Source organism: Rattus norvegicus, chromosome 8 (genome assembly GCF_036323735.1).
Source record: "Rattus norvegicus strain BN/NHsdMcwi chromosome 8, GRCr8, whole genome shotgun sequence".
NCBI classification, from domain to species: Eukaryota; Metazoa; Chordata; class Mammalia; order Rodentia; family Muridae; genus Rattus; species Rattus norvegicus.
Window position 1 is genome coordinate 77,436,269 of NC_086026.1, and position 14,394 is coordinate 77,450,662.

The following is a 14,394-nucleotide window of genomic DNA, read 5'->3' on the forward strand; positions in this document are numbered from 1 at the left end:
TCTAGCTGTCAGTATTTACAGACTATGAAGAGAGAGGCATGGGCGTGATTCAGTGGTCGATGAGCCAGCTCTCCCTACACAGATTTGGGAGCCATTTCCTCTGTGTGTCTACACAGGATGTAGTTTTGAGCTCAAAGGAGATGTTTGTTTAGTCTTTGAAACCAAGTCTTACTCTGTTGTCCACGCTGGCCTCAAACTCACCATAGACCCCAGGTGGGTCTATACTACAAGGATCCTCTTCTGTCTCCCAAGGGCTGGGATTACAGCTGTAAATCTCCAAAGCCTATTCAAAAGAAACTGAATTGTCGTCCTCTCTTTCCAAAAAAAAAAAAAAAAAAAAAAAAAAAAAGGTTTCTATATTCTTCCCCACAACCCCAGGTCTAAGCAAAGGCATTGTTTTAAATTATTTGAGTTTATTAAGTGGCTTAGGGTTTGTATTCCAGCATAAAACATCATGACCAAGAAGCAAGTTGGGGAGGAAAGGGTTTATTCAGCTTACACTTCCACATTGCTGTTCATCACCAAAAGAAGTCAGGGCAGAATTCACACAGGGCAGGAGGCAGGAGCTAATGCAGAGGCCATAGAGGGATGTTTCTTATGGCTTGCTTCCCCTGGCTTGTTCAACTTGCTTTCTTATAGAACCCAGGACTACCAGCCCAGGGATGGCTCCACCCACAATGGGCTGGGCCCTCCCCCCTTGATCACTAATTGAGAAAATGCCTTACAGCTGTATCTCATGGAGGAGGCATTTCCTCAAGGGAGGCACATTTCTCTGTGATAACTCTAGCGTGTGTCAAGTTACACACAAAACCAGCCAGTACAGTAAGTATAAATAAAATATTTTAAAATGGTTTAAGAATCTACTAGAGATTATCCCAGTCTTGTCTCCATTTTGTAGTTGAGAAAGTTAAATAGCTGTGGGTTAAGGTCAGAGATGATTTAGAATTCACATTTCCAGATTCATTCTGCTGCCTATAAATACACAGGCATCCTTAAGAATATTTTAAGTTTTGACTTTGATTATGGTATGAAAGCAAGTGAAAGGTGAAGGGTTCTAAGTAATCTGGGAATCTAAGGTCAGCGTTTCAGCTGCCGTATGTCCTCACCAGTAATGTCATTACTTCATAGCCATGACAATGTACACAGATTTTTTTTTTAAAGCACCACTAGACAAAGACATGTAGAGCCCTCTAAAATTTCATAAAAGCCACTTATTTGCATTTCTCTCTCTCTTTTAGGATCCAGAAAGAAGCCAATTCACTTGGTCAGCTCTTCAGACAGACCTGGATTAGATCTTTTAAAAGTGGAGTACATTAAGGTGAGGGCCACAGGAAGATGACATAGCTGTCTGAACCCCACACTGTACCCCTGGAGAGAGAATGACTGTGTAAGGAGTAGATCTCTGCAGAGTTACTTGCTCCTAGCCTTCTGCTTTCATTGAGAGCAGGGATATTACAAAGCTATGGACTGCTAACCCAGAGGCAGAGCCCAGTGCTCTTCTGTTTCTGGGTCATACTCGTACACTACACTCCTGGTAAAAGCAGGTGGCAGTTAGTTGAGTTACTACATTAAAAAAGGAAAGTGGAATTAGATTGAGTTGAGAGAGATCTGCCAGGACTGGGGAGGAACTGACAGTGAACGGGACAGAAGGAATTGGTGCTGTTCACCTTTGTTCTAGTGATCCCTGACTCTTTGTTCTGTCTGCAAGGGTTATGGAATGTCTCTGCTGATGGACACTTGGATTGAAGTAGAAGTTGCTTTTCCCAGTGATTTTAAGTTAGAAGAGAGAGATGTCCAAACAAACATCTAAGGAAAAGCACAGAGCAGAATGGTTGTAGAGAGGTTGGCAAAGTGGCCAGGGCAGAAAGCTGCTCATGGGAGGCAGTCTTCAGAGTTCGCCTTTTCTCTTTGTTCCCAAAGGACAGAACTTAGTCCAGGGAGTGGTTATGATGAGAGATAAGTTTTTTGACTTAGAACAAAGACCCCACACAGCGGAGCTTGGATTTGTGAAAGACTGGTGCTTTTCTCACCATAGATTGAGCTGAGCTTTGTAGAGTGGTACTAGCATCAGATGGTGGGCGGGTGAGGGGACCCTTACATGTTCTCTCCTCGTCTTTATCTTTTTAATTCCCTGAGGGAATTCATGTTCCTCCATGCTTAATAAGAACACTTGGCACTGTTATGAAAAATAGAGCATGTGTAATTTTAAAATAAGACATGATATAAGGTTGTCTTTGTGACCTATGCTGTGATCAGACACCACAGCTCAGGCAACTTAGAAAGAAAACACTTAATTTGGGGCTCACAATTCTCAAGGCTTGAATGCATGACCATCATGGCTGAGAGCTGGGCAGTAGGAAGGCAGGCATGGTGCAGGAGCGTTAGCTAGGAGCTGATATCCTCATCTGTAAATAGGAAGCACAGAGCTAACTGAGAATGGTGTGGTATTTGAAACCTCAAAGCCTGCTCTCAGTGACACATTTCCTTCACAGGGCCACACCTTCTAATTCTTTCCCAAAACTTCCACCAACTGGGGATGAAGCATTCAAATATGTGAGCCTTTGGGGCAGTTGTCATTCAAACCACCACAGTGTGTGTTCTCTCTCCCCCGCCTTCTCCCTCCCTTCCCACTTCCCCCCTTCTCTTTCTCCATCTCTCTCCACATAAGCATGCCCATGTATGCGTACACACACACACACACACACACACACACACACACACACACACACACACAGAGACAGAGACAGAGACAAAGAGACAGAAATTATAAAAATGTACTTTGCTCTTAATTCCTTCTTTGGAACTTTTACTTTTTCAGGTTGATAGGAATGGGCCTAGTTTTCAAACAACTTTCGAAAAAACTGAACAAACTGTTAAGGTAAGAAGTTTTACTAAAGCAATGTATCTTACTTGAAAATAACCCGCTCACTTCATACTTGAGCCTGTGTTCATATTTCTGCTCCTTCAGCTTAGATGCCATGAATACCACGTTTGGAATCACATCTGGATGTGGTAGCCCACTGTGATTCAGGAGCTTCATACTAAAATTTGGCATATTCTATAATCACAATTGCCTATTGAAGATCCAGGAAGCCAGTTACATGTTGACTGTGCAGATGGACGGGAGGCAGTTATTGGCTCTGTGACCATTTTGTTTGGGAATGGAGTAGTTAGTTACTCTGATGCACTCCTGTGTCCTTGAGTGTGTAGGTGTCATTTGCTGTCTCTATATTCCTACATCAGGGTGTCATGGGCTTTTCTCTTTCTCTCTTTCCCTTTCCTGTCTTGGAGGCAGCCTTTGCTGAGACCACAGATGGCAACTGGAAAAGAACTAATTTTCTTTGTAAAACACTTTCAGGTGGCCTTTTCATCTTTGAATCTGTTGCTACAAACACAAGCTCTTCTGTCTTCTCTTAACTACCTGACAACTGTCATCCCATCAGACAGTCAGAATGCGGGTGTGGCCAAGGAGGTGCAGACCATAACTGAGAAACAAAAGAACTCTCCCCTGCAGAAAGGTATGAGGGTAATCAGTGTTCTCCATGGCAGACACCCAAGAAGATGATATTGAAGGAGCAAAGATTGGTTTTGCTTTTAGTTGCAGAGATGTCAGTCCATGGACACTTGGTTCTGTTTCTTCTGAGCCTGTGTGTTGCCAGGCAGAGCACGATGAAGCTTAGGGTAGCGATTGAGGTGTATAGGAGGCAGACAGACAGAGGTGGTCTAAAGATAAGCCACGCCCTGCAAAGACACACCCAGTGCATTACTCCCCTAATAATGCCGGTAGATTATGAAACTGTTATTGGATTTATCTGTTGGTGAAAGTCAGAACCATACTATTCCATTCTAGTTCAAAGCAGTTTCAGTAAGCAAACAGACAAATCTCTGGTCACCAGGGTTTTCCTCAATTGAATCACCTGGTGCATAAAGCAGGGGTAGTGGATTCGCAGTAAAATATACTCACAGTTCAGTTCTTGGGAGGCGGAGGCAGGAGGATCATGATTTCCAGGACAGTTTGGGTAGGTGGCATAGAAAGTCCTTGATTCAAAAAAATAAAGCATCACACACACACACACACACACACACACACACACAGAGAGAGAGAGAGAGAGAGAGAGAGAGAGAGAGAGAGAGAGAGAGAGAGAGAGAAATATAATCAATACTACTGTTTTAAGAAACTTTTTCTTCTTATGGCTGGGGATTGCTTTTGGAGTGTTACTAGAGGAAAACCCATGTGTGTGCTGAGTCCTTCTTCCCATCCTCGTGACTCTGAAAGGACTCTCAGGACAGCCTTTGAGGAAAGAGACCAGAGATGAAGGCAGGGACTATTAGTGTTTTTAAAAAATTCTTATTTTATATGTGTTGAGTGTTCTGTCTACATGTATGTATATATACTACATGTGTGCAGTGCTTATGTAGTTCAGAAGAGGGCGTTGGATCTTTTGGAACTAAGTGATGGATGGTTGTGAGTCACCATATGGGTGCTGGGATCCCAGTTCTTTGATCCATTTCTCTAGCACCCCAAAGACAGCATGTCATTGTTGAGAATCTCTAGAATTTGAATCCAAAAGAACTTAGTTCATGTTCTGATCATATTACTTAAAGCTGTGTGACTTTAGGCACATTACTTTTTTGAATTTTATGTTCTATGTACTTTAGACTTTTTGTTTTTGTATGTATGTGGTTTGTATAACACGTAGTTTATATTTTATAAATATTTTATACTCATATAAAGTATATGAGGAAACTTCTGTAGGGTTTAGCTTACTAGAATCCATTGCTTTATTTTTAGTGATGGTGCCCTCTAGAGATAGTGACGTGATTGGCTTCAGGCTGTTCGCCAAACTGAATGCTTTCTGTGTCACGGTCTGTGATGAGAAGAGCAATATTGCTGAAATCAAGATACAAGGTAAAGTGTCACAGTGTTTAGCAGTTGTTTAACGCTAAGCATCCCCCCCCCCCTCTTCCCTTCTTCTCTTTGTCTTTCTGCAGTGTTACATCAAGAGGGCTCTGAACTGAAACAGTTGCAGGGTGTAGCTGAACTGGAAGCTCAGGATCAGATGATGCCTGAATTCTGGCTAGTGTAGTTGTTTCCTTCTTTCCTTTCCAAATTGGGAACACCCCTACTACCTATATAAACTTTGTTCACAAAACTTTAGTGGCCTTCCTCTCAGGCAGGGCATTTTCTGCTGTGGTGAACACCAGGACCAACCAAAGCCTGGGAGGGGAGGGTGGATTTCAGTCTATACTTCCACATCAGTCCGTCATCTCAGAAATGCAGGACAGGAACTGCGAAGAAGAATACTGTGTACTGTGGCCCTCATGGCTCGCCCAGCCTACTTTCTTTTGCAACCCAGGAGCACTGCTCTAGGCACCACACACTGTGGGCTATACACACCAATCTCTAATTAAGGCAGTGCACCACAGACGTACCTACAAGCTAGTCTTACGGACACGCTTTCTGACTTGAGAGTCCCTCTCCTCAAGTGGTGCTAGCTCATGTCAAACTGACATAAAACGAGCCAACACAGTCTTCACATAGATGACTTAATGTCTGTCAGGTATAAAAATGTATTTTATGCTTACTTATCCTGAAATGGTTTCTTGGTACTGCATTTCTTCCCAGGGAACTGAAATTTATGTAATTATATTATATTTTATTGTTTTTTATATTTTGCCACTTTATTAAATAAATAATAGGATATCAAGATAATAAGAATCTTTTCAGTATCATAGGAAAATGATATTTCATGTATTTTTCTGTTTCTTCTATTTTTTGAGGATTTCATACACGCATCCTAGGAGCGACGGTCATACCTACCACCATTTTCCCACTGGAGCTCCGCTCAGGTCCTCCCCACATGACCTCTCCCCACTTCATGGCTCTACATTATTCTTAGTTACCCACTAAGTCCCAGTAGTGCTGCCTGAGTGTGCGTGGATGTGAGGCTGCCCTTGGGAGCATGGGTGACCTGCCAGCGGTCACACTCCCAAAGAACAATGATTCTTTCTCACCAATCTGCTGCCAGCTGTTCCTTAGTAAGGGTAGGGCTTATATAATTCAATCTTAACCAAGATATAAGCTTGTTATTTAGAAAACTAAAAGTACTTAACAGGAATTTTACTAATGTGAGTTTAGACATTCTGTATATCCACAAATCATAGTGAAATATTTATGTTATATTTGTAAAAATTATAATAATTCATTTTTTTCAGGTCTCGATTCTTCCCTTTCTCTTCAGTCAAAGAAGCAGTCACTTTTTGCCAGACTGGAAAACATTATTGTCACAGATGTTGACCCAAAAACAGTTCATAAGAAAGTACGTGACACGGGATGCATAGTTACTAGTTTTTACTATTACATAGAAACTTTATTTTAAAATATGTTATTTTAAAAAATTAAATGCATTTCTATGAAGATTATAATTTCAGGCCTTTTCTGACTAGGGCTTTGTTTTGTGATTATTTTTTGGGCAGAGTACATTCACATTTCTGGTTTTTCAGGCTGTATCCATAGTTGGAAATGAAGTTTTTCGCTTTAACCTGGATTTGTATCCGGATGCTACTGAAGGGGATTCCTACACTGACATGTCCACTGTGGATGGCGTGGTGGCACTGCATGTTGGCTGTATTCAAATTGTCTACCTTCATAAATTCCTTATGTCACTGCTGGTAAAGTCACTGTTTATATGTCTACATTTCCCTGAGAAGCCAAGGGCTGTGATTGTATCTGTTGTAAACTCTGGGTTTTAGGTGGTGGATGTTTTGATTGCGCCTGGTGTTTATGTAGGAAAGTTGTAGCCAAAAGCCCTCTCTTAACTCTTGAAATGCAAATCATTGAATGGTTTTTGTCTGTGGTTGAAATTAGTTTTCTAGAACACACAGAAGCTAACTGTCTGAGTGCCAGAGTGTTGACAATGTGCTCACCCCTACACTGCTTAGTGAGGGATCACTACTGAAAGCTGGGCAGTGTGTGTGACTGAGGATGGCCTTCCTCAGCTCCTTCCGTTCACTAGGAGAATAGGGATCAACTCTAAGGACCCTAGGAGGAAATTGCATGTGTGTTAGCAGAAGGTAGGCTGATTCACAGATGTCCCTGCTTCTGAACGTCCTTTCTACATATCATCCACAGAGCTTCCTGAACAATTTCCAGGTGGCCAAAGAGGCCCTGAGTGCTGCCACGGCCCAGGCTGCGGAAAAGGCGGCCACAAGCGTGAAGGATCTTGCCCAGAGGAGCTTCCGCGTTTCTGTCGATATTGATTTGAAAGCACCAGTCATTGTCATTCCACAGTCCTCTCTCTCCACCAATGCTGTTGTGGTAGATCTTGGGCTCATTAGAGTTCACAATCAGTTCAGTCTGGTGTCTGGAGAAGATGCTGTTAATCCTCCAGTGATTGACAAAATGAAAGTGCAGCTCACAAAACTGAAACTCTGTAGGTATGTATGTTCAGAGCTGTGCTAAGAAGCATGTACTAATTTCTCATGGTATTTTTATAACAGTTTCTTTAATAAAGAACCATTTTCTGATGTAAAAAGTTACAAAGAACTCTAATTTCTGATCAGCTGGAGTGCATGTGTGTTTACACATCCTTCATGTAGAGCTACCAATTTGTTTAATTTTTTTTCCTTACATGTTTTAAAATATGTATATATTACTGTCCGAAACAGTGGTTGCTAACCATTGAGAATAGAAATCTTAGCCAGGTATAGGGATGTATACCTTTAGTTTCGGCACTTGGGAGATAGGAATAGGCAGATGTCTGGGAGTTTGATCTATTCCCTCTCTCCACTCCTGGAATCACACATGGCGTTTATTTGGGCCCTCTGCTCTTGAGGTGGTTTCTACAGTAGTAGATCTTTACTTGTAATAGCAGTTCGGCCATGCTGAAGGAGAACCTGGTGACTTCTGACTTTAGTGAGCTTACAGATTTTGGTAGCTGTGTAATACTGTGTCCTCAGTACTCATGTGAGGACACAAAAAGATTTAAAAATGATTTTCATCTCACCAAAGGCAATTTAATTATTCAAAATAAAAAAAGTTATAGAGAACCCCATAGGAGCTTTCTGAAATGCCTCAGTGACAGACATGCTTTCTGATTTCCTCATTTCCTGTGCTGTGCTCCTTCCCTGTGGTGTCTTTAAGTCTCAGTACCAGCAGATACACTGCTGCCCTCTGCTTAACCACAAGCACGCACTTGGAGGAAGGCCCTGTCAGTGACGGGGTCATTTTGAGGCTGCCACTGTGATTGTCATCAGCCTAGGTCAGTCCTTCTGCATGGCTCAATGCAGCCAAGACATACATGTGACATGGATGAGTTGGCTGCGAGCATAAGATGCCACTTTTTTTTTTTTTTTTTTTTGGTTCTTTTTTTTGGAGCTGGGGACTGAACCCAGGGCCTTGCGCTTCCTAGGTAAGCCCTCTACCACTGAGCTAAATCCCCAACCCCCACTTTTTTTTTATGGTGAATTTTTCTTACAAGTAGGAAGAGGAGAGTCTAAAATTGTAGATAGTATAGTCAATGGGGAAACAGCCAATGGAGTCATTTATCATCTTGTGAAACATAATTCACTCTACATAACGGCCTGAACACTATACTCTCGATGAGTAGACTTGTCTGGGTGTTGTGTGTCTGCTGGGTAATCTGGGAGGTGTGGCTATACCACTTTCTCCACAAACAGGGGAGTAAATGTACTGCAGAATGACTTTGTGACAGGTGCTTGGTCTCCAAGCAGTAGGACCTTTTCTGCTTCATCATTTTAGCAGAACACTCAGGTAGATGTGGCCCATTGTTGACTGAAGGATTGTAATGTGACACAAACTATGCTATTCCTAGAATGATGAATTTGACAATTTCTTGTCTATCTGCAGCATTATGAATTTAAAGCAAACACAAAATCGAAACAACCTTTAGGTCAGTTCTTCTCCTTTCTACAGTTTTAAGAAAAAAGTCTTTTAAAAAAATTTTTTTTTTAAAGCCAGGCATGGTGGTATATGCCTTTAAATCCAGCACTCAGGAGGCAGAGGCAGGCAAATCTCTGAGTTTGAGGCCAGCCTGGTCTGTAAAGGGAGTTCCAGTATAGCCAGGGCTACACAAAGAAACTCTTATCTTGAAATAAAACAAAACAAAACATTTTCTTAATTGTTCAGTCACACATTGTAATCTGTCTCTGCTCATGGATTTATAGGTTAATTATTATCTCAACTTTGTAACCCCTTGAGCTACACTGTTATAAATTAATATCTAGAGCATCAGGTGACACTTGATACTCTACTTGATACTTGATGATATAGTTCATGGCCCTCTGTGACAGCCTTATACTTTCTCCTCTTTACTAGGACAGCAATCCAGTCGGGCGTCTCACATCCTGATATTCAGCTGTTGCACCCAATTAACTTGGAGTTTTGTGTTAATCGGAATCTAGCTGCAAATTGGTACCATAAGGTGCCTGTTGTAGAAATTAAAGGGCGTCTTGATTCGATGAATGTAAGTACATGCATGGAAAGAACTTTCACATTTTGTCCCTGAAAGCTTTCTCATATACACAAGGAAAGTGCAGATTATTTACTGAATAGAAAAAGAAATGTTTCCAGTATTTAATCTTCAGTTAAGTATTATTAATTTTAAATCTGTTTTGCACCCAATGCAGAAATCTGTGTACAAATTACTTATTGTTACAGTGTCTCTCATAATGTGTATTATTTACACGTTTGCTTTTAAGGAGATGGAAGTGTGCCTCAGGCAACTATTGTATTCTTTAAAGAGTGATAGTTGTTACTTAAAAAACGGTTTAGATTTCTTTAAGTACAATTAACTTTAAGAAAAACCAGCCAATAGGACAAACATTGATTTATAAATATTATTTGTAAGTTTTAACATTTTATTTAAAATTGCAGAAGTAAACGTGAAGAAGTAGTAAAATCCTCAGGTGCTGATGTTAAGATTATTCTGTTTTATTACTGAGAATCTGTTTTCTATATTGCAGTTCTTTCATTTTAAGATGAATTTTTTTGTTTATTTCACAGGTTAGTCTAAATCAAGAGGATCTCAATCTTTTGTTTAGAATACTGGCAGAAAATCTTGGTGAGGCCACTGAAGACATTGATAAAGGGAAACCTAGAATACAAGAGATAGGTGAGAGACCAATGTGGTGACGTATGCACACGTGTCACTCTATAGTTCGAATCTTGACGTATGTGTCTTTCTGTAGTTCAGTACACACCAAATCTTGACATATATGTCTTTATCTTGACATATGTGTCTTTCTGAAGTTCAGTACACACTGAATCTTGTTTTCAGGTTTAAAAATGGCTCTGTTTTTGTTTTGTTTTGTTTGTTTTGCCACAGTAGGGATTGAACCAGGGTCTTGGCCAGTGCTGTGGTGCACACCGTAATATTGAGCTACATCTCCAGCCTGAGACACAATAAACATGTAGTGAACAAATACATATTTACAAATTGCGATTTGTTTTACCAAGAAAAATAATAAGATGTTGTTGAATGCAAGCATGACGGAAGCTTATTGTCTCTGTGTAGCTAAGCAGATAGTTAACATTCAGCCTGTTTCCAAGACGCTTACACTGGGAGGTCATTAGGAAGTTGTGGCCACTAGCCAGTGCTGAATCTCTGTAAAAAGTCTTAATTTGTATATTAAAAAAAAAGAAGAATGCTAGGCTGTGGCATCATAATCAATGTGATATTTAAATGAGACTTAGGTGTAAAGTATAAGAATTTAAATTATTAATATTTATCACTCTCCAAAGATAGTAAATATAGTACATTAAAATAAAAACAGCAGACAGTTTAAGTTATTAGTTATGGGCTTTTTACTTAAAAGTTATTACTATTTAAAGCCACCATATGTATATATTATGCATGAATAACGTACATATGTGTATACTCACATAACAAATACATTATGCACACAGGATGCACCCTTGTTCTTTTCAATCAAGTGGTGGCACCTGTGTGTGTGCCTGCTGCCCTTTGCTGGTGTTTTCCTGGAGTTGTATATATTTCATGTCCATTTTTGTGCTGGCTGTGTCCTGACCCCCTTCAGTGCTTTTAATGAAGTATCATCATTTTTAGCAAGCTTCTGTAGACAGATATTCAGGTTAAGTTCTTCACTCTTACCCATGTTGCACTGAAGTGTCCCTTGTTGGCTACTTTGCATGTTCATCTGTCATGTCTCAATATAATCTTTATTAATGTATCTAATGAAGAGTTAAGTAAATACAGATTGCAATAAATTAACTTGAAATTTAAAACTTAATTGAGAATTTCATACATGGATATAATATGTTCTGGTTAATTTAAAATTTTATAGTTTTAGAGGAACTTGTACTTTGTACCCTGTCATGCTGTTTTCTGTATCTTTCTAACAGTTTTATCAATTTTCTGAAACTTTTGCCCATTGGCTGAGTGGGCAAATTTACTATACTGAAATGAAAATTACTCTATTTTCACTTTTTTCTTGTGTACAAGTCTAACCTCCAACTGTTCCTCCAACATGTACCTCCAACTGTTCACAGAATCCCCGCATCCTCACTATGAGCTCGTTCCTCAGCCCTGCTCTCCCTGTCTCCTGCTGCTAGGACCGACCTTGCCCGCCCCAGTTCCTGCCCCACTCAGAGCCCACTCTGACCTGGGGATACTTAGTGCTTAGTCTTACTTTTCTTTCTTTCTTTTTATTGGATATTTTTTACTTACATTTCTTTTTTTTTTTTTTTTTTTGGTTCTTTTTTTCGGAGCTGGGGACCGAACCCAGGGCCTTGCGCTTCCTAGGTAAGCGCTCTACCACTGAGCTAAATCCCCAGCCCCATTACTTACATTTCTAAGTTTCCTGTCCATAAACCCCCTAACCCATCCCCCCTCCCGCTTCTATGAGCCCACCCACCCACACACCCCTTCCCGCCTCCCCGCCCTGACATCCCCCTACACTGGGGCACCGAGCCTTGGCGGGACCAAGGGCTTCTCCTCCCACTGATGCCCATACTTTTTCATGAATTTTATGAGTGGAACCATGACAAAGCTTGCTCTTCAATGTTTGGTTTCTTTTCTGTGATTCATGAGATCATTCTGGTGGCTTCTGTGGTGGTCTTTTCTCCGGGGATGCCTGTCTCTGCCTGTGAGGCTGGAATCTGAGAACCAGCACCGCACTCAGCTCTTGGGTCTCAGAAATCCAAACTTTTGTCGCCTTGCTGGCATGACAAGTGCTTTAGCCACTGAGCCATCTCCACAGCCCCGTGGTTTCCACTGGGTCCTCATTACTAACGAAGTAAACTATTTTATATATGCCATTTGCCTACTTGGATATCCTCTTTGTGACTGTCCAAACTTGTTAACCATTATTTTAATTTGGTGCAGTTCTGAGTAAGATGATAGATGTCTTGCCTTCCTAAGGGTATTAGTGAGCAGTGTGGATTTCCATGTGGGTTTCTGGTATATGCTACACTGCAGGCTCTGCTGTGTCGAATTGGAGGTCAGGATGATGTTAACTGCAATACCGTAGTGATGGTTGTACGGTTGATAGTAAAGGCTGTCAAGTCAGACTGATTTACTTTGATTGGCCCTTGCATATAACACTAGGCAAGGCTCCAAATTTGTCTAAAAATTTAATGTGCTCATCTGTGAGTTGGGGACAATGAAGTTCTTTCCCCAGAGGGACAGTTTAAGACTTCAGCAAGACAGTCCATGCATACCTTATCGTGTCTGGAACATGTTACAAATATAACAAATGCTAGCTTTATTATTTGTATGTTATAGGTTAGAAAACACTTTTTTTTTCTTCTTTTTCTTTTATTGGATGTTTTTTTCTTTTTTTTTTTTATTGGGTATTTTTTAATTTACATTTCAAATGTTATTCCCTTTCCTGGTTTCCTGTCCATAAGCCCCCTATCCAATCCCCTCTCCCCCTTCTTCTATGAGGGTGTCCCCTACCCACCCACCCACCCCTTCCCACCTCCCTGCCCTGACATTTTCCTACACTGGGTATTGAGCCTTGACAGGACCAAGGACCTCTTCTCCCATTGATACCCAACAAGGCCATCCTCTGCTACCTATGCGGATGGAGCCATAGGTCATTCCTGTGTTCTCTTGGGATGGTGATTTAGTCCCTGGGAGCTCTGGGGGGTTTGGTTGGTTCATTTTGTTGTTCTTGTTATGGGGCTGCAATCCCCTTCAGCTCCTTCAATCCTTCTCTAACTCCTCCACTGGGGGCCCTGTACTCAGTTCAATGGTTGACTGTGAGCGTCCGTGAGCTCTGGTTGGTTGGTATTATTGTTCTTATGGGGTTGCAAACCACTTCACCTCCTTTAATCCTTTCTCTAACTCCTCCATTGGGGACCCTGTTCTCAGGTCAGTGGTTGGTTGTGAGCATTTATTTGCCTCTGTATTTGTGATGCTTTGGTAGAGCCTCTCAGGAGACAGCTATATCAGGCTCCTGTCAGCATGCACTTTTTTGGCATCTGCAAGATTGTCTTATTTGGTGTCTATATTTGGGATGGATACCCCGGGTGGGATAGTCTCTGGCCTTTCCTTCAGTCTCTGCTCCATACTTTGTCTCCATATTTCCTCCTGTGAGTATTTTTGTTTCCCCTTCTAAGAAGGACTGAAGCATCCATACTTTGATCTTTCTTCTTGAGCTTCATGTGGTTTGTGAATTTTATCTTGGGTATTCTGAGCTTTTGGGCTAATATCCACTTATCAGTGAGTGCATACCATGTGTGTAGAAAACACCTTTATTGCTTGCCATGGCATGTGTTTCAGAACAGCATCAACCATGGAGCTTTTCTTTCCCTTCTTAGACTGGCGTTCATGGCCCCTTTTTCTTTCTTAGCCTTATCTCTGGTTACAAGAGATGCCTTAGCCATTCTACAGTCTGCTCTGTTTGCAGCCCCTGCTATGTGCTATCTCTTTGGCCGGTATGGTTTTCATTCTTACTTTTAAAAAGCTGGGCCATCTTTCCTGTGGACGACTCCTGCTCCGGGTGGGTCATTTACTGTGTTAATGTGTCTGCACCTCCTTGTCTTCTCTCTGTACATTTTATGTTCAGCCCTAACCTTTGTCTGCTTCTTGTGAGTAAGTTCAGCTTGATTCTTCTATCTGACTTTCCCTTTTACTAAACCTCGAGCTTTCTAAGGCTGAGAGCTGAGGGATTTGTGGATCTTCACATGCGCATACATGTTTGCTGCAAGTATCTGTGAAAGACACGAAAGAATAGAAGGACATGTTTCTGTTTAACACCTTCAGGTAAAACTAAAGCATGCCAAGATGTCTCTACACCGCAGGATGTGCACACCACACAAGGTGTGCCAGCAGCCAGAGTGGAAGAGACCAGACCCGTAGACATCATCAATGTACTGTTGAACTTTGAAATTAAAGAGGTGTGTAATTT

General features: G+C 41.3%; 1 protein-coding gene across 5 annotated transcripts in view; it reads left to right on the top strand.

The window, feature by feature from the left end:
• Vps13c (vacuolar protein sorting 13 homolog C) overlaps positions 1-14,394 on the top strand; it is a 173,511-nt gene that overhangs the window by 76,770 nt on the left and 82,347 nt on the right. For all 5 annotated transcript variants that reach the window (XM_056984521.2, XM_056984523.2, XM_063266344.1 and 2 more), the window contains 10 exons: positions 1,239-1,318; positions 2,819-2,878; positions 3,359-3,518; positions 4,793-4,909; positions 6,217-6,320; positions 6,505-6,672; positions 7,133-7,437; positions 9,338-9,485; positions 10,025-10,133; positions 14,250-14,383. In XM_056984521.2, the coding sequence (XP_056840501.1) occupies positions 1,239-1,318; positions 2,819-2,878; positions 3,359-3,518; positions 4,793-4,909; positions 6,217-6,320; positions 6,505-6,672; positions 7,133-7,437; positions 9,338-9,485; positions 10,025-10,133; positions 14,250-14,383 (1,385 nt within the window). The remainder of the gene's footprint in view (positions 1-1,238; positions 1,319-2,818; positions 2,879-3,358; positions 3,519-4,792; positions 4,910-6,216; positions 6,321-6,504; positions 6,673-7,132; positions 7,438-9,337; positions 9,486-10,024; positions 10,134-14,249; positions 14,384-14,394) is intronic.